At 34.6% G+C, this 21,420-nt stretch overlaps 1 protein-coding gene across 3 annotated transcripts in view; it reads left to right on the forward strand.

Moving 5' to 3' along the window:
• The window catches only part of ULK2_1 (Serine/threonine-protein kinase ulk2), a 63,461-nt gene that overhangs the window by 10,658 nt on the left and 31,383 nt on the right, over nucleotides 1-21,420 (forward strand). For 2 of the 3 annotated variants that reach the window (XM_051214442.1, XM_051214440.1), the window contains exons 7-10: nucleotides 525-685; nucleotides 6,524-6,606; nucleotides 7,197-7,247; nucleotides 20,622-20,803. In XM_051214442.1, the coding sequence (XP_051067613.1) occupies nucleotides 525-685; nucleotides 6,524-6,606; nucleotides 7,197-7,247; nucleotides 20,622-20,803 (477 nt within the window). Of the gene's footprint in view, nucleotides 1-524; nucleotides 686-6,523; nucleotides 6,607-7,196; nucleotides 7,248-19,476; nucleotides 20,804-21,420 lie in introns of all 3 variants that reach the window. The other variant, XM_051214441.1, reaches the window with a different exon arrangement.

Raw genomic sequence — 21,420 nt, forward strand, 5'->3', positions numbered from 1 at the left:
TATGTATGTATGTATGTATGTATGTATGTATGTATGTATGTATGTATGTATGTATGTATGTATGTATGTATGTATGTATGTATGTATGTATGTATGTATGTATGTATGTATGTATGTATGTATGTATGTATGTATGTATGTATGTATGTATGTATGTATGTATGTATGTATGTATGTATGTATGTATGTATGTATGTATGTATGTATGTATGTATGTATGTACTATATCCTTATTGCAATCCTTCTTTTATATATTACCACCTCTGAATTAACTACTTTTATGGATCCAGTGTCCATCTTGCTGTGTTAATGAGGTATGGCAACTTGGACCGATGCATATATGTGCCTGGTCCTACGTTGTAGCTGACTGACTGATTGTACTACTAAACATATCATAGTAGTTTTTTTCAGGGATACCAAGTACAAGTATGAATCATAGTCGAATTTATCTATTCAATAATAATAATAATATTTCTCCATTTAGTAATCTTTACTATCTTCTATTGCTTTTTTGTTAAAATAAGGCTCCTGAAGTACTGATGTGTCGTAAATATGATGCAGTAGCAGATATTTGGAGTATGGGCATTATTGTTTACCAGTGTTTAACTGGTAAGGCTCCATTTTATGCCAATACTCCAGAGGCTTTAAAAAACATATATGAAAAAACAGCTTGTCTCAGACCAAAGTAAGTACTATTTAGTGTTCTTCTGTAAATTTATTATATTGTCGTTAAGTTGCTTACTTTATATGATTCTGTGGTCTCTGAGCTAGATGGTTTAATATTAGAGCTTTCATTACCGTTCTAAACAATATCCTTGGTACCTACTTTATGTAGATTATTTCGTGCACATGGTAGAGGAACTTAACAGCGCATATGGATTATTTAGGTGGATGGCTTGGTCATAGAGCTTCCATTGTTCTGAAAAACATCATCACTAACGTCAGGTAGAAGTGAAGTGTTCGGATTTCTCCACTTACGACTCACAGCTTGTCTTGTCTACCTCCATCTCGGTTGGTTATTGTTGACCCTTAACCTGTCGTTTTCTGCCTCTTTATTTTGATTGTATCTCCCTTTGATCTGATCATTAGTCCTATATTTGTCCATGATTTTTCTGATTGGTTGGTAGATTAGATCAATTTCGATGTGTTTGTTGATTACTGATTGATCTGAGTGTCAGGCTTCTAAAAATTCCTTGGTGCTTTTAGTATTACCTCCATCCAAGATTTCAACATTTTTCCAGTTGAATGTATGTTCACAGTTGTCCAGATGCATTGATATAAGTGAGGATATATCATGGTGTTTGACTGCTAATTGGTGTTCGTGCAGGTGGAGATGAAGGGGTCGTCCACTCTATCAGATGCAGTGTTTTTCACTCCACTTCTACATAAAGTTTGTGCTGCTGATGTTGTTCAGACGAACAATGAAAGCTCCACGACTAAATCATCCAGCTCATAGTACAAAACTCCACCTAAATTCAAACACGTCCATATACACCTAGTTTCCGCCGCAATAAAATTCCGTTGTTTGCACTGAATCTTAGACCTATAGCAATTGTGCATTAGTGATATCAGTTATCTTTAAAACAGAAAGGGAATTGGGTCTGCAAGTGTTTCCTAAGTTGAATGTTTCTAACCTTACCCAACTCATACTAGTTTATATATATATATATATATATATATATATATATATATATATATATATATATATATATATGGAATAGTATCGTAAATGTTTGCGACGTTTTTGTGTCGACAATTCATGTGGTAATACAATTATCGTAAAGCTTATAATCTATCACCCATTAATATTTATATACCAGAATTTGAAGGACATGACATACGGTTGAGAGCTTTGATTTGTTTATATGCTGAGTGGATTTTTGAAAGTATGTAAATAGTGTTACTTTGTTTCTTGAGGTTGAATAGACTGACTGTATATCTCATGAGGTATGGCAACTTGGACCGATGCATATATGTGCCTGGTCCTACGTTGTAGCTGACTGTCTGACTGTATATCTCTACAACAGTATATTTTGTCATCTGTACCGGTGAAATAAATAAAAACTTTAAAACTTGCAGTTTGATACCTACTGTTATATATATTTTTAATCGTTTTTTAAGCACGCACGTCAAAAATTGGTACTTAAAAAGTTCTTATTTATACTTCACAATTAGTAGTCATTTAATTCACGTGACCGAGCGATAAAAATCAATTACATTACTAATTATTCAAGATCTAAGAAAAATTGATTAATGCGTAAAATAAAGGTGGTTTTTTGCAAGTTTTTTTGTGTGTGATAATTATCGTAAAACAAAGTTTATTTACACACTTTACTATTTTCTTGTTATTGAAATAAGTTTGTTCATCGTGTAAATAACATGGTATTATGCCTTGTAAGACTCATGGTCTTACTTAGCGTGTTTAAAAGCTATCTACCCACCTCGTCATACGTTAATTATAGAAAACATGAATGAATGGTGTGGTATATTTAGAATCATCATGAATGTAGGCATGTTAATGTATAAATTATTTCTTATCATTAAGAACTTTTAGACAGCATTTAATGTCTTTTATCTCTTTAGTATGAATCTGTGACTCAGTAGTTTGAGCAACTGACTTTCAGACTCTCACCAAACTGTATTTATAAGTATTTGAGCAACCAGCTAGTTTTGTTGGTTCATTCAGTTAGTCAAAAGCGCCCATTACACATCTTCCTCCAAATAGAAATATCTTTCCAAGGTTTGGAGAATCGGGGAGTAACAAATCTCCTCGCGACCATCTTCACAATCGAATCCCATCTTAATAATCTAACATTTGTTCTGTTCCCATGACCAGTCATCCTCTAGCTTCGACTACGTTCACGTATGATACTAATGTTAACTATGTTATTTGACCAAATTTCATCCCAGTCCTCCCTAAATCTTTCTCCGGACTGCATTTTAGATCTTTCATTCTTTCAACACTATTGAAATGCTTAGTCAGTCAGTCAGCTACAACGTAGGATCAGGTACATATATGCATCGGTCCAAGTTGCTACACCTCATTAGCATAGCAAGACGAACACCGGATTCATAGAAGCAGTTAACTCAATGGTGATAAAGAAAGATTTTATGTAAGGATACAGTTCTGTAAGAAAGAATTAGTTCGTAGAAGAAACCAACCATTGGTTACGATAGTCGCGTGGACCCCAACCAAGTAATCTGCATCTACTAACATGGCTAAGACCAGAAGTCAGTGACTTCAAGCACTGATGATACATCTTGGTTTGGCCACCCCTCACTTTCTTCCAACCGTCTCCAACACTAGTCAGCATTGCATGTCGTGGTAATCGGTGTTCAGGCATACGTAACACGTGACCCAACTATCTCAGTCGATGAAGATTCACAATCCATCAACTGATTCACCATCATTCCCTAATACCATGCGCCTAACCTCACTATTACTTAACCGGTGATCCCAGCAAACGCCAGCAATATTTTTAAGGCATCTGTGGTCAAATACTAGTAACTTACGGCTGTTTTCTACTCTTCATGGCCACGTTTCGCAGCCGTAAATTAGAACAGAACGAAATGCTGCACAGTATACTCGTCCCTTGATTGATAGACTAATGTTTCGCATTCGCCATAGGTGACGTCAGTTGGCAAAAGCTATACGAGCTTTCTGAATCCATGCTGAGATTCGTCAGGCACCAACCCATTATGGTTGATCAGATTTCCAAGATAAGTGAAGTTGTCAGCGCGTTCGACTACTTCACTCCCTATCCTTAGTTCAGGTGTTGACGCAGCCCAGTCCTGCAGCAACAACTTGCATTCAGAGGGGGAGAAACGCATCCCAAACATCCTGGCATTGTTGCCCAGTGCTACCAAAACACTGCATTTTAACGGCATCTTCACCAAACAGGACTGTATTATCTGCGTATTCTAATCCGATAAGTGGACCTCCTGGTAGGACATCAATGCCCGAGAATTCAGTCGACGAGAGCGTTATTTTCAGCAGTAGGTCTATGATGAAGTTGAACGAAAATGGAGACATTGGAATCTCGTATTATCAATAGATGCTGCATCTCTGAAGCACCCATACAATGTCTTAATTCATTTGACGTCACCTAGAGGGTTTGGAGAGTCGACGTAATTTACTACTAGTATACCTAATGCATATCTGTTAATTTGATAACAGTCATCATCTTTTGAGCACAAGGTAAGACATCACCTAACGTCGTGACTACCGAAGTCACAACGATGGACACAAATAAATCATATTGTTGTCAGTCATCACTAAACATGTCTGGTTGAAGACTCGCTCCTTATCCGTAACAGATGTTCAGATTCCAAATACTCTCTAGTCATATTTCGTGTTTGTTTGCACCTTATTGGGCTCAGACACAATGAAACAAGAAGATCTTTTCGAGTGTAGTTCGAAGACTAATGGGTCAAGGGTATTCTTAAGGCAGAACTAACTATACACTTACTCGACTATGTAGGTAGTGTTCATTCAAAGACTATCTGGCATGATTCGCAGTCTTTAACAGCAACAATAGTAACGTCTATTAGCGATCTGAACCAAAGGACTGGGATCATCAGGTCTTAAAAGCCTCTACTTAATTAATAGCTGCTCATAAACTCATTCCAGGATGTCCAAAGAACGATAAGTAACCGCAAACCAAAGCAAAAGAAATCGGAAGGGCAGCGGTGGCGACGTCTGTTCAGAATCACCGAATAAACTGGTTTAGAGAAGTCAGCTGTTAGTAAGACCGTTTTAGAGAAAGATAAAACACTGATCTGTCTCTGTTCAGGAGATTGGAATAATGAGGAGAAAACTCAACGAAATAATTCAACTGACTCCAAACTACTTTTTGCTTACCTTCTATTCTCATGTTGTATGAATGGGTTATTGACCTAAGTACACCAGCTCTTAAAAAGTTTGGAAAGGGCTGTACCTTACTTGAAACAAGGAGTAGCAGGCACACCTGCTAGGTACATCAGTGGTTTTTAGGAATAGGAGTTCAATTTTAGCTGTTAAGTTGACTGAGGTGCTAGCCAGAGTTTACGAACTGGATGTAATCCCAACTAATTGGTCTTGGATTCCGATCGTCTTGGTCTATAAAAAATAGCTAACATTGTTTTTTGATAACCATAGGGGAACCGGTTCGAGTAATATGGTGTCTAAAATATTAGGATCCATAGTCATTCGATCGTTAGATGGGACTCTGCAATATTAAATCAAAATAAACCAAACTGGTCTTTTACTTGGCTGTGATTATATTAGTAAATGTAGTGCAGCAACTCAGTCTGATCCAAGTCTCTATATTGTTTATAACGACCTCAACGAATAACTGGTCTCATTTTTCTGCAGTCGTACTCATTGCTCATACAGTTCTCGGTGTAGAGCTTTCATATTCCAATTCATTTTTATCTGGTTATCCAATCTTTTCTATTCTTGTCAACGGTTTCCTCCAATAAGTATGTTTGTAAATTAAGTTGGCGAAATTTTTAACATTCTTCAAATCTGTAATGTCGGTTTAGAATTAGTGTTAAGGTGAATAGTTGGTTATCTTATGAGAATGAGAAAAACCCCATATTATTTATTTTATTGTAGTCTTTACCAATTATAAATATCACTTACATTTCATTTGATACCCCTCAGATGTATTAATCAGTTTGTGACATCATTCCTAATAACAGTCCTTTTCTGTACTGCTGCAAATTGTAACAACTTGTACTAGTCCAATTACGTGGAAAATTTCTTAATTTTAGGAACCATTCGTCTTGAGATTTCTCATTTTTTAATCGATTCATGAAACATCAGCTTAGAAAATTGTTAGACAGGTGTTTTTGAAGGCTCTCATGTCTTACGAACACATCAGTCGTAGATCAAACTTTTCTTAGAAAATATTCTTATTACAATAAACTTTTAGAATAGATACCTAGATTTTAGAAATTTTGGATATCCTATCAATATATTGTCTAGACAGATAATGAGAGCTTCACAATTAAACATCCAGCTCTGAGAATACATTATTTTCAAAAATTTTCAATTTTAATGAAAAATGTCCTGATTGAAGAGGTACTCGGTAAGAGTTTTAACGAAACGGCCGTCCAGTGCTTCCAGGTTTCTCATGGTGGTCTAGCTTCAATTGACTCATGATTTCAACTTGTTGTTATTTCCTTTCGTATGCTTAGTTATTTTGAGTTCTTTCAAAAGTTTGGTAGATATATGTATCTCAATATATGGGTGTTTTAATTTTAAATAAATTGACCATTAATACTGCGGTTATTAACTGTAGTGAGAAAACCACACATTCATAGGGTGGTTGTTAAAAATTCTTCCCAGCTTAGACAACAATTATATCAGAATCCTCTTCTGCTTGCTGTATATTTTAAGTATTTATATAGTTTGAAGATTTTACACTTTGAAAGTTAATTAGTGAAGTAGAAGTTTCAGGTTATCAGTTTGATTAAAAATAACTTCATCAGTACAATGCTTACAGAGTTCCTTTTTTCAAAACTTCTTTTCGTTTTACAGAATACCTGTTACAACCAGTAAAGCGTTACAGGATCTTCTATTAAAAATGCTTATTCGTAAACCATCGGATAGAATTGATTTTCGTAAGTGCAAAGAATTGTTTTATTGTTTTTTCTATTATTACTATTATTGTGGCGTGTGCTATTTATATCGACATGAGTAGTATGTAACGATAATCAGAATTAGAATGTCTGGCAGCAGAAAGTCGAGAAGGAAAGAACGGGAACAGAAAGCAGTTAGTATGAAAATGCAGGAACAATGAAGTCTGAGACGATTGACTGATATCTTGCAAATTATGTATTTACTGTATGGTCCTCAGATTTTACTAAGATGTGCTGTAATTTTGTGGTCAAGTACATTTGATTGTCCCTACTTGTGTTCTCTTTCACTGCACTATTATTATTATTATTATTATTGTTCTCGATGAAAAACCAAATGTATTTCTTAAAAGGTCATTTATTTGAATGGCATTCTTACAGTATGATCACACCATAAAATCAGTTTCACACTCATTCACTTCTATTTTCCTTTATTGTATTTCGTTTAATACCCTTTCAAATGATCCATATTATTATGGTGATCAAATTAATTTTGTTTAGAATTTATTTTTAGCTAATTTATATATTTACTTTTATTCTGTTACATTCTTGTTGTCTAATGTGACATTTTACAGAAAATTTCCTGAATCATCGATTTCTGCATCAACGACATTTTGAACCTCGAGGTATGTGTATATATCATGTATATATGCTTGTTTATATTTACATGTACATGTGTGTGTGTGTGTGCGCGTTAGTCAATACTACAAATGGATATTTTGCATGTTTTTGAAGAAAACAAAACACAACTATGTAATGGATTTTCATTCCTAGGATTAACATACACACATCGATATCTCTTTTATATATGCATTGATATAACTACTAGCTAAAAATAAATGATTAGTTTGAAAAGAGAAAAAGTTAGTACGATCAGATACTTTGACTATTACATTTGTACTTTATACATTTAAGAGTAAATTAAATATAGAAATTATATATATATATATTGGTTTATTTACTTAATTGGTTTATTTATGTAAATGAATGGTAACTGTCCAGTAGTAGTAGTTGAAATAGTAGTAATGAATATCTTTGGAAATTCTGAACTCTTGTATTTAAATTCATTGATTCTTTGCAGAAAATCTTACTTCTCTCATCAAATAATAATTTGAAGTTGTCAGTCCTACTTCAGACAATTTTGAATTTCAAGTTACTTTATTCTGTTTGTATTCTAGTCTTGTTGTGGAATTCGATTCAGCATGAACTCAATTCATTACTCGTAATGCAACTAGAAAATCTGTTTATTTCTTTCCATATTTGTTATATAGTCGAATATCTATAGATTTTTATAAATTTAGGCCCATATCAATCAAGCTAATCTTGTATAGCTTCCTCCTTATTATTACTGAGGTTATCAGTGATCAAGTTCAATCTGATGGGATTATTTTATTATTATTATTATTACTATTGTTAATATTATGCTGAATAACCTTCGTGTTTCTAGGCCAATGGATAAAAATCAGCAACACAATCCGACTTAAGGCCTCCCCGCGGCGCTGCTAGGCACTAGGGGCAACCTTGCTAGCTAACTTGGGTGGTTGGAGATGGAACTAATTCACCACTCTGCTGTAAACTGGATTAATTGAGTTCCTTTGTTCGGAGCTCTAAAAGTCTTACGGGATGTTCGATGTGTATGTTTACGTATATGATTCGGCTTGTTTGGTTTATGTATATAGGTATATGCATATGCAATGGGTACGTGCGTGGGTGAGCACAAGGAACGTAAGCTGAAAAGTGTCTTCCCTATGTCTAGTAAAATCAGTGGCCTAACCTTTTGAGTCGAATATATAATAAAAAATGTGGTAGCAAATACTAGGGAGAGGTGACCATCACCCTTCTCAGAAAGTGTTTATGTTTAGGTATATGTCATGAAGTTCAAGGGCGAAAGCCTTTGTACCAATGAGATGCACTTAATGCGTAAGTGACAGTCAGCTGTTGCAAATTCGTTCAAAAGGCGCGGTGACCATTTACCCTCCCAGGTGTGTGAAAATACCAGTATGTATGCTATGGGATGCATGCGTAAAAACTTGTGTTACCAGTGTGCGCGTAGACCATTACTTGCCCGTGAAGCGACGCCCAAGCGCCAAGATCTGGGGGTAACAACCTTCCCACAAAATCGTATACAGTCGGTGGGTTTGTGAGCCTTCAAAAACGGAAACCGTTCCCAGAAAAGCTAATCGGCTTCACTTTCACACGGCTGGAACACCGTATTGTGCAGAATATCTATCTTCATTTTCACAGTAAACACATTTGCTTTAGGGGAAAAGAGTAATAACTGTATATGTCAGTTTGTTTATTTGTTAGAAAATAAATGTCATGCAAATTGTATATTATTTTTCTTTCTTGAATCAAACTTAGTATTTAGTGTGTACAGTTTCTCTTAATAGAATGGATAGACTAGCTAAAGTGATTTTTTATTGTACTTATTGTTTAAGCTATCGAATCCTTATCTAATGCCTATGACATTTAATTTAAGAACGAATGATGTATTGATGTTTATTCCAGTCTTCCATCATTTTATTGTTTATGTTTTGTTAGTTGATAAAATTGTTGTATAACGAGTTTAGTTATGTAAATCCACTGATCATTGAATATTTTAAAATTCAATTCACTTATTATTTCATTTTGTGCTATCAACCAATAGCCAAAGATTGTAAACTTAGCACTCTATTGCTACTGATAATTATGTTTATTATGTTTGTGTTAATCAACGAGTGAAGACCTTAGATGATATGGCTCATAATCAGTTGGAATAGCATAGCTAATGTGTTGAGTTACTGATTTCGCCTGTTCTGTCAAAAGTTTATTCTTCATAAGCGAAGATGGATGGTGGCTATCAGTGAAATAAAGGATACATGTTTCGTGCTGTTTGGGACCCGTCAGTTAGGTATACTTGCATCCCGGAGTTGACGTTCACTCCAGAACTCGAACCCAATACCGTACGCTTCAGACGACATCACCTTACCTACTTAGCTACGCAATCCAGATATTATTATTATTATTATTATTATTATTATTATTATTAGCTTTATTCAGTATTATATTTTTGGTACAATATAGAATTCTCAGCGTAAAGTATTTCAACAAGTTTCCGTTTCTTTCTTCTTGGTCGGTCCTGGCGATAAATATTGAGTGATCGTCAGTTAGATGTTAGCAGTTCAGTAAATGAACATCTGAATAATGTGCATTTTTTTCGCTGTATATTGCCAGCAACCACGTTGGCTCTTATTGAGTCTTTTGTAACTTTGACAACGAAAGGTTGTACACTTTTCAGAAACGCAGCAGAATAGGTCATGCGATTAATAAACATAATGATATATTAAAACAAACGAAAATAGATAACTTGTTGAAATATCTAGATGGCAGGAACAGGTAGCCCAGATGCTCAAGCAGGCCGCCCCAGCTTGTGAAATGGGGTGAAGTTGTAATTCATTTTGTATTGTTTAATTGGATTCTTTGCTAGCCACCATCCATCTTTGCCCATAATGGTTGTGACAAGGCATTATCGAGACAATCCGTACATGATGCTCGTATGCCAATAAGAAACTGATCAATTGCAGTCTTAAACATCAATGGGAGGATTCAACCAAACAATACAAAATGAACTTACTCTTCACACTTAGTTTTTATACCTGTTACCATTAATTATATTCAGTTAATTATTTTGATCCTATTAATTTTTTATTGCTGTACAAATGTTAAGTGTTGGGATTTAATATGAAGAGCATTTGTCCTGGGTTTTTTAATTATGCGAACTCAATAATTCTTGAGTCATATTGTCTATGCCGAACGCGTTTTTTACTGCCACTGGCATTTTCACTACTGCTAATTTGATATCAGTCTTGATAAATTCCTCTCACAGTGTTAATATAGTGTAGCAACTTTGATCGATGTGCATGTTCGACAGATTGTACGTTGATTATGAGTGACTGACTAACTGTCTCAAATCATACAGTTTCTGTGACTGATTAACTGTTTTATCTATACAAAATTACAAGGACTATTTCAATAATATTTGGTGGATGGAACAGTTTGTCAAGTAGCCTCATCAATGATAAGTAATTCTTAAAAATTCAGTTTTATAGTGAACATTCTAAATCTGACATTGTGCTGGATAAAATTTTAAAATGCAGTTCTAATTCTCATTTTATAACTAAGCAGTGTACCGTAAACAGGTTAATACTTCTGATAATGTAGATAAATATTATTTGCTTTTTTCAAGTGTAATACACTAGCGTAATGCATTCATGTTAGATTTTAATCACTTGTTCACTTCTCAATAATATTCAATGAATAATATAGATTTTACATAAGAACTGAGTTAGAAGATTCTGTTTATTGTAGTATTTGTTGCGTAAAACAGGTCAACTTGATTACCATTATCTGAAGAGTCAATATTTTATTTGTTATCTATCTATTTGCAATTTTAATAACATACAGCGGATCACTGAATAATTAACATATGTGTTTTGTTGTATAAAAGAAGTCTTGTAAATCATCAAGTTTGCTACCTTAAACTTAAAGTTATTTTCAATGTATTTCTGATTATCCTGTCTCGTATCTGTAATTTTTGAATCAATATAATTTTATCAACCTAATAATCTTTGGGTTTAATAGGTATCAATACCAAGATTTGACTTGATAATTTCGAATAAATTAAGCATTGAGTAGATTCTTATAAATAAATTCATATATTTGTAATATCCCATCTAGTAGAAAAATTAAATTTTCTGACGTTTCGTGACTCAATGTAAGTCACTTCTTCAGAGGACAAACAACCAAATCAAAATTTATCATTGGGTGTAACGTTAGTGTATTGATCTAATATAAGGTAATTTGAGCAAATATTCATTTTTGTCACAATCTACATTATTATTGTTGTTTGACTGTGGTTGACTGACTGGAATTTTCTAAGGGATTTTGGCTTGACTAAAGCTCTGTAATTTCAAAATGTATGTTCTTAAAAGTTCCTATGAGTTTTCTTAAAGTTTATTTTCCAATCAGTCTTTTTTATTATATGTTTTACTGAAAATAATGGTCCCTTGTAATTATTAAAATCCAGTTTTGTTTGAAACTCAGCTTCATTTCTCATACATCCCTTAATCCAGTTATATATGTTGTCCAGAACATGTAAAATAGTAAAACCAGTATAACATAGCGTATTTGATCACATTATTTTAAGTTCGCGTTTTGTGTCACCAAGAGTAATATCTTGATATAACTTCAAAGTCACACTATGTGTAACTGTTTTCTAAAGAGTAGTAGTATGTTAATGATTTTTTAAGAATATAAATGTGATTTGTAAAAACAAATAATCGCTTAATAAATTCAAATACAATCTATGTAGGTCAGTTAAATGAGTCCAATAACCTATAATCTTTTTACCAACTATGAATGTCTATTGAAATCGAAGCACACCAACATAGTATCTGTCATTCAATGCTTTTAATAGGATTGCATAATTTAAGTATTGTAAATCAAATAAACGAACGATTGATAAATGTAATCAATCCATAAGTACTCATCATTTTTGATAGTTAACGAAAATCAACCAGACGGACATAGTGTTCATAAATGTGTTTTATTACTTAAATTGATTGCATTATGGAGCTGTCTTCGTTGTCAGTTCTGTATTGTGATTTCGTTGTTAGAATTATTTCACTAAGTCGCATATCATTTACTGCCACGATACCACGTAATAGCATACTTTATTATCTTTGATAAGCTCGTTGTAAAATAAAATGTGAAATTTTTTTCGTTACTGTTTATTATTTTAAAACTTCCCATATTGTGAATCAGAACAACATATATAAGCGAACAATATTGTTTTCAGTAAAATCATCATCAGACTTTAACATACAGTAATATTTATATACATATACGAAATTATTAAATCAATCAAGGTAGTTTATGGGTCAGTGATAACAGTGGAATAGATTACATAAATAAACATAATAAGTAAAGAGTACAAATTGTTATTGTGATGACAGATGTAAAGCTGTTTTGAATAGCAAAGAATAGAGCCCATTTTTCATAATGGGAAATAAGTCAATGTCTTTAAAAATATGGATGCTGAAATAACATTCATAAAAACTATAAGATTACGTAGTAAGAAGTGTTCATATAATTGGACAATGAAGCGCATATTTGGAAAAAAGGTGGGAGAGGGTGAAGAAAATAAACTAACAAAGAGTATGGAAAATAATAATAAATAAAGTCGTTTATTAAAGCGTCACACATTTCTTATGAATACAAAGACTTGGATTGTTAGCTGGGATTCCTGTAGCTGCTGTCATGTGTAAAAGACGAGATCGAACCCCATAAGGAAAACTAGTAGGAATACAATAAATCACTTTGAATGATCTATTTCTGTCGACTACATGACCGCTATCGATCAAGTATGATAGGATGGAGCTGCGTATTGTTTTGACGATACCCTTTCCTTACCACGAAGAGAGATGTTCACAAACTCGTTGGCTCAGTTGTCTGGTTGTGCCCCCAATATAGCTTTCTCAACAGGAGCAGATGAATTCGTAGATACACATGAATGTGGCAGGGTCATGTAAATTATCCTTTAGTTGTGGAATCACCATAGATCGGGTCGAGAACGATAGACAGAGGTTAGTTGCATTAAACGTTCTCTTAACTACTCTAGTCAGTCTATCCCGTAGCACATCACCAGCTATATCTCCTCTGGATTGCAGCTTCAGGAAGAGGAGTTTACTACGAGCCGTTGATGTCGCTACTTTCCTCTTTGTTACATGCACGTGTTTCTTCAAATAACCTTGTGGGCAACCCTTTCCAACCAACATATTATGAACAGGCTCTAGTTCCTTGTTTATAGCATCGTCTGAGCATATCTTCCTAGCTCTTTTTGCAAGACATCTAACTAGGCTTCTCCAACAATGAATGGGTACAAAGTCCGCGAAATGCGTGTACCGGTTAATGAAGAACTTTTCCTATACACACTTCTACTGATAGAACCACTTTCTTTTCTGATTAACAAAACGTCAAGGAAATGTCCTTTGTTATCAAGTTCCTCTTCATACGTAGATTTTATTTCTAAATTTTTTATCGTTAAATAGCTCTAAGAGTTCTTATTTTCCAGTTTTCTGACCGACGACAATGTAAGTATCATCAGTGTAACGACAGAAAAAGTCAAGCTTATCAATAGCACTTTTGAGAGGTCCGTTCTCTAGTTTCACAAGAAAAGAGATCAGCAAGGATAGGACCTAGAGGTGAACTCATCGCTGTTCCATCAATTTGTCTATATGTTATTGAAGACAAGATGGACGTTCATTGTACATTTCAGAACTAATTGTTTGAGACTAACCTTGAAAATTTCAATATTGATCTGTTTTTCAAGTAGTCGTTGACATACAAAGTCAACAGTTTCAGTTAGTGGTACATCGGCGAACAAGGAAGCAGCATCTAGAGATATCATCCGTTTTCTATTTAAGTTCGTATGTTCCACTTACTTAATTACTCCTGTTACTCCTCGTGAAGGAGCATAGGCCGCTCACCAGCATTCTCCATCTAACCCTGTCCTGGGCAATCCTTTCCAGCTCCTTCCAGTTGTTATTCATCCTTTTCATATCTGCTTCTATTTCCTGACGTAATATGTTCTTTGGCCTTCCTCTTTTCCGCTTCCTTTCAGGATCCCAAGTTAGGGCTTGCCTCGTGATGTAGTTTGATGATTTGCGTAATGTATGTCCTATCCATTTCCATCGTCTTTTCCTAATTTCTTCTTCATCTGGAAGCTGGTTTGTTCCCTCCCAGAGAAGGCTGTTGTTGATGGTATCCGGCCAATGGATGTTGAGCATCTTGCGTAGAAAACTATTTATAAATACTTGTACCTCCTTGATGGTGGTTGTTGTAGTTCTCCAAGCCTCAGCTCCATACAGTAAAACTGCCTTGACGTTCGCATTCAAGATTCTGACTTTGATATTGGTTGAAAGTTGTTTTGAGTTCCATATGTTCTTCAATTGTATCGTTGCTATCATTGATGGGTGCATAAAATTGGATAATATTCATTGTGATTCCCTCCTTCTTTGTTTTGAATGATACTTTAATGATTCTGAATCCGTGAGATTCCCATCCTACAAGTGCATTTCTTGCTACTTCGAACAGCATTAGAGCAACTCCCTGAGTGTGTAGAACATTTTCCTCTTCGTGGCCGGAGTATAGCAGCATCTCTCCCGTATTTAGCCTTTGTTTTCCAGCTTGGGTCCAATGGGTTTCGCTGATTCCCAGTACTGCCAAGTTGTATCTCCTCATTTCCCTTTCTATTTGTCTAGTCTTCCCGGTCTTCCACATTTTCCGGACGTTCCATGTACCTATAAAAATTGTTGCTCTGGTTGTTAGAAGGGGCATCGGCCTCGTGGCTTCCGGAGGAACTCAGCTTTCACCATGAGGCGTCATAGTTGTTCTAAATGAAGACCTAACTCCCAGGGTAGAGTTGAAATGGTTTGAATTATTTTTTCTGGTTAGCGTTTTTTAGTGAGTTAGTTTTCTACAGGATGGGGTCGCTAACTCCATGCCCAACCCTCCTCCTTTACCCGGGCTTGGGACCGGCAGTAACTCTAGAAAAAGCTACAGGCGGAGTTTCGTATGTTCCACCTTGGAAATGGAATCGGAAACGTCTTTAACGTTTCTGTTTAAGGGATCACGAACTCGAACTAACCACTCTGCAGTTTTATGGTAGGTAGAATTATACATATCTCAAACTAGAGGAAGAGGAAGTCCTATCTTGTGAACTTTGGGTGAACCATAGAATTGTGGTGTGTTCGATCCAGTGGGTGTAAGTGAAAATCGTGAATGGTTGGAGTAAGTATTCCTTTATTTTTTAATTCTTTAAGCGAATTAGTCAGTGGTTTCTCTGCTTTCATATTTGTATCCTTAACGTCGTTGAGTTTTCGAAATTTGGTCGAATCATTCATTAAATGAGCTCATTTTATCGATCTAGTCATCTTTGTTTATTAGAACTAGCCCTCTTCTGTCCAGCTTGCTTGTGATCAGAAAGTTATCTTTTCTAAGCATATATAAAGCATTTCGATGTTGTTTGGTACGTGGTGATTTCGTGGTATATTTACCAGTTTTGCATTGTTGGCAGATGTCAGCCTACTTGGTTTTAAATCTAGTAAGTTCATCAAGTGAGGTCGGGACCAAATATGTTGTTTGTGAATATAAATTCTCAAACTGTATATCGGTATCTAGTTAACTTTTTCTATTTCCATAGTCACAGAATCTGTTCCACTGTTATCACTGGCTCATAAACTGCTTTGATTGGTCTAATAATTTCGTATATTTATATAAATATTACTGTATATTAAAGTCTGATGAGGATGTAATGAAAAACAATATTGTTCGGTTATATGTGCTGTTTATTATTTATTTTAATGATGATACTCTAAATCGTCATTTTTGCCTATTTCCAACTTATTTTTTATAATACCTTCCCATATGTGTTGGTGGGGTTCTAATCTCTGTAATCATTCAGGACGCAGAGGTATGCTTTATTTATTCTTTTTTTCAGTGTGTGAAAAAGGTGTAACTAGTTTAACATACATTGTGTAGATTATATGCTTTTTTTGTTAATTTTCATAATTTCTACTAACTATATACACTTTAGTCTCTCTTCTTTGTATCCGTAATATAATATACCATCAATATCTCACTTATTTTGAATAACTCAGTATTTCTAATGTTTAGAAATATTGTAATTTGTCCTAAACATATAAATATGGAGTTTTTTAAAAAAAAATCCTGTATGTATTTTTACTGAATTTCTCTTTTTTTTTTTCACAAAGAAAGTCATTTATATACAAAGTAACAGTCAAATTCGTTTGTAAAAGGTTGTGAAATATAGTGAGTAGTCAAATGTACGCCCATATGACTTAATAGTTGTAGATATTTATTTTCTGTTCAACATTTCAATATTTGTTTAAAAGTTCTCTTCAACCTGCTTGATTTAGACAATCGGGTGCGTTACAACTCGTTGAGTATCCTGAAATATTACGTTGTTTAGTATCTATGGATTTAAAAGTGTCATTATTTGTAAGAGGATACATTAAACTTTGATCATGCTTTAATACGAGCACGCATTTGTTTGTGCCTCACTGGACGCAGAAAAATCCACATTAAGAAGACCGATTGGAGTTGAGCTCAGTGACGAGAAAGCCAAAAGTAGATTCCAGGAACAACTGAGGTCACACCTAGGCAGTTCTGAAAATGAAGCTGACCCGGACGTTGCTTGGAATTTTATACAAACAGTTGTATAAACAGCAGCGACATCTATTAGTGATGTGAACCAAAAGGTCACGAAAAACCAGTGGATTTCCACTAAGTTTATTGCGCTGATAGATTCTCGTAAGCTAACCCCATCTGACTCCAAAAACGATAAAGTGCAATAGCAAATCAGATCTAGGTTAACCAAAAGTCTAAGGAACGACCCTAAGCGGTGGTGAGCGACGAAAGCAAAAGGGATGGGAAAGGCAGCGGCTGTATGTAACACCAGACAGCTTATCAGGCTAATAAAAGAAACTGGAGTTATGAAGTTAAGTGTAAGCGAGACTATCTCGGAAAAAGACGACATTTATTTGTTCTCAGCCCAGAAATTTAAAACGATGGACGATGCACTTTAAGGAGCAGTTCAGCTGGCCTTCAGCTACTCCACAACTACCCACCATTCCCAAACAGCCTGGACGGAACACTGAAGTAGTCCATAGCTAATCTGAAACGAGGATGAGCAGCTGGTCCATATGACAACTTCACTTATCTTGGAAGTCTGATCAGTCCTAAGTGGTCGGTGTCTGACGAATCTCAGCATGGATTCAGAAAGCTCGTATAGCTTTTGCCAACTGACGTCACCTATGGCGAATGCGAAACATTAGTCTATCAATCAAGGGACGAGTATACTGTGCAGCATTTCGTTCTGTTCTAATTTACGGCTGCGAAACGTGGCCATGAAGAGTAGAAAACAGCCGTAAGTTACTAGTATTTGACCACAGATGCCTTAAAAATATTGCTGGCGTTTGCTGGGATCACCGGTTAAGTAATAGTGAGGTTAGGCGCATGGTATTAGGGAATGATGGTGAATCAGTTGATGGATTGTGAATCTTCATCGACTGAGATAGTTGGGTCACGTGTTACGTATGCCTGAACACCGATTACCACGACATGCAATGCTGACTAGTGTTGGAGACGGTTGGAAGAAAGTGAGGGGTGGCCAAACCAAGATGTATCATCAGTGCTTGAAGTCACTGACTTCTGGTCTTAGCCATGTTAGTAGATGCAGATTACTTGGTTGGGGTCCACGCGACTATTGTAACGGATGGTTGGAGACGTGGTGACATGGCACAGGTTCGATCACGATGGAGTTGGTGTATGTACTCTTTATTTTCCTCTAAACCGCGAGATTAAATTTAATTTATACCTTTTTACTAACTAATTTTTTCTCCCGTATGTCACATCCTTATACGCAACCTTTCTTTTATATATTACTACCATTGAAGTAAATACTTCTGTGAATTTTGTGTTTATCTTGGCGTGCCAGGGATTTTTGGCAACTTGGACCGATGCATATATGTGCCTGGTCCTACTTGTAGCTGATGAACTGACTTGATGCATTATCGAGTTTTCAATGTGGACATCGCTAATCGAGCGTAGTTAAATCCAGCTAACTTAATCTTAGATAAGACAGCGCACACTTCCTTAATTCCATTGTTAAACATAATCCATTTATGCCATAAGATATTTAGGAATACATTCGACAGGTGATTCCTTAAACTGTGCAATAATTGATAATACCATTTACGATTTATTGGACAACGATTTCCCATTGACCAGTAGTGATAGCGTGGTGTATACTCCTTATGCTGACAGATAAAAGTAATGTGTAGCAGAAATCGGAAAGTGGAATGCCTGCTAGTGGAAAATTGAATTAAGGAGAACGGGGTGGAAAACAGAAAGCATTTGAAATAACAACGGAATTGTAAGAATTATGAAGTATGTAAATGAAAACTGATGGAAGATGTTCAAATGATGTATTTCATGTATGATATTCATATTTTCCGAAATCACTGTGTAATTTTGCATTTAACAATAAATTGGCTTTCTCTACTTAGGTGCTCGTTCACTACAGTATTAATGGACATCATTGACATCTTTCATCTTTTGGAATTCAGAAATGATCAGTTGATATCGATAACACTTACACTAAAAAAGAACAACACATTTTAGCAAACTGATCGTATTGGTCACTTGTAGTTATTATTAATAACCAAGTTTTCAATCACGTTTTCTTTTCACAAAAATTAATTTTATTATATATTCGTTGGGACGTTTTTCTGGTGTTGTCTAACCATTTTGGTTATTTTTCTATTAACTTTACCATTAGATAAATTTTCAAATCAATCTAATTGATTAACAATAAGATTATTTTATAATAAAATCTTTGATTATGAATTCCCTTTTGCTGTAAATGTCAATATAATACAGAGATTTCATTTATTGTGACAAATTTATGAGATTACATTGAGTATTTTTTTAAAAAGTTGTCGTTATTATATATATATTTGATATATATATATATATATATATATATATATATATATATATATATATATATATATTTGATCATATTTATTAGAGTGAACATCAACTCTGAGATGCAGGTACATCCAGCTGACGAGTCCCAAACGGGACGAAACGAGCGTCCTGGATTCCACTGCTAGCCACTATCCATCTTTGTTTGTTTATTAGATTGTTGATTTTATTTATATGATAAGAAATTTTATTAAGGCATTAGGTGATTTATACTTTTTATGGTTATTTATTACATATTATTTATAGTATCGAGAAAATGATCGAGAATGAAAGAGAACCTGGATTATGGTAGGAATTGAAGCAGAGGAACCTTCAAGCGATTGAAATACTTCGCTACTAATTAATTTATGAAATTCAGCTATCAACCTAGTCACATATTTATTCATAATCACAACATTCACTAATTTAAATCAAACTGGAAAGCAGATGATTCTTACATCTTGAATGATAATATGACAACCTAGTTGATCTTAAGCTATCGATGTGAACTCTGTCATTGCTATCGTTCGCTTCACTTTCGTGCACCATCCATGTATGAAAAAATTTATCTTTTAACCAAAACATTGGAAACCTTAAAGCACCGAACGTGGATTGGTTGAAGCTAAACATTAAAGTCGTTGGATGCCGGCTCAGTGGTCTACGAGTTAAGCGTTCGCTCACGAGACCGAATTCAGGATTCCTGCATTCAAGATCGTGAATGCTCACTGCTGAGGAGTTGCATACTAGGAAAAACGGCTGTTCAATGTTTCCAGGTTTTCAATGATGGTCTAACTTAGATTGACTCACGATTTCAATAATATAAATGAAGTTATTTCTTAAAAAGTTTCCGATCTCATATGATTATCATTTTTCTACAAAGCATTTCATTTTGATTTATCAGTTGAATTGAAAATTCTCTTTAACTTTGTGACAATCTTTCTTTCTGTCAAAAGAAACCATTTTATTTGATTTTTGTTTCTGTGTTTTAAGATATATATTCACAATAGGATCGAATATCAAGTTCGTGTGCTAGCCATATATTACTGTTCCTTTTTTCACCATTGAATTAACTGGCCTAAATTTAATGAGTACTTTTGATAATATGTGTATCATTTTTCACGTATATTTAACTTAGTATTTTGGTAACCATAGAAATGAGTATAACCAGTTAATGTATACATTTTTGTACAAAGATAGAGAGATTTTATTCAAGTGAAGTTACATTCCGCATCAACCGTACTTCAGTTGGATCTTTATACAAGAATTGTCTTCAAAATAAATTTCTATGCCTAAATGCCTGCATTTTGATAGATAATTAATAACAAACCTATGAAACAAAACATTTAAGTGTTAATTATAGATTCATGTAAATTTCGAAATAATGTGTGGATTGTCTTTTTTATACACATAAGCTGGTTCTGGTCCAGAGTCGTCTGCAACACGATCATCTATTGCTCCTGCCCTACCTAGTCGCAACAGACCAACAGTTCGAGGCTCTGGAATTACTGTTCTTGGTCAAGGAACTGGTGAAGGCCCATATTATCTTGCTCCACAAGATGGTAATCGTGGAAGAGATAAAACACCTCAAGGAAAAGTAAGAAGTTTTTACTCTTAAACTTAATCTGTTATATTATTGTGTGCGTGTATCAAACATTTTTATGCCATGGTTTACTAAGATCTTACGATAATTTAGTTTACAAATTTTTCATTATTAGTTTTGAAGAAATCGCGTTTCATGTGAACTATTTTATTTTAGTTTTTTTTATTATTAATGGCTTTATTCAATATCATATTTTGCTACAACATAAAAATTCTCAGCACAGGGTATTTCAACAAGTTTTTTACACAAAAAACAGAAGAAAAGACAAAAGAAGGGAAAAAAAGGTTTTAAAAAAGTCTGAAAAAACTGTACAGCTTTTCAAATTAGAAACATGATAAGAATGCATTTTATTGACTACGTTAACTCTAACAACCTGTTCGTCACAGAATATATTTGCTAGGTAAGGTATTATAGAACTTTTATACTTTTGCTTGCGTGCATGGATTTTAATGTAATTACGTCTCGTTCTACCAGAAGATATATAAGGAGAAAGATCAGAGTGAAGGGGATGGTTAGTATCTGATAAAATAACGCCCGCCAGGAGTTTGCATGACTTTAGATGTCTATCCACAACCATATTAATTATGACCTCCAAAGATTCATCACACACA

The sequence above is a fragment of the Schistosoma haematobium genome, chromosome 2, assembly GCF_000699445.3.
Source record: "Schistosoma haematobium chromosome 2, whole genome shotgun sequence".
In the NCBI taxonomy this organism is placed as follows: Eukaryota; Metazoa; Platyhelminthes; class Trematoda; order Strigeidida; family Schistosomatidae; genus Schistosoma; species Schistosoma haematobium.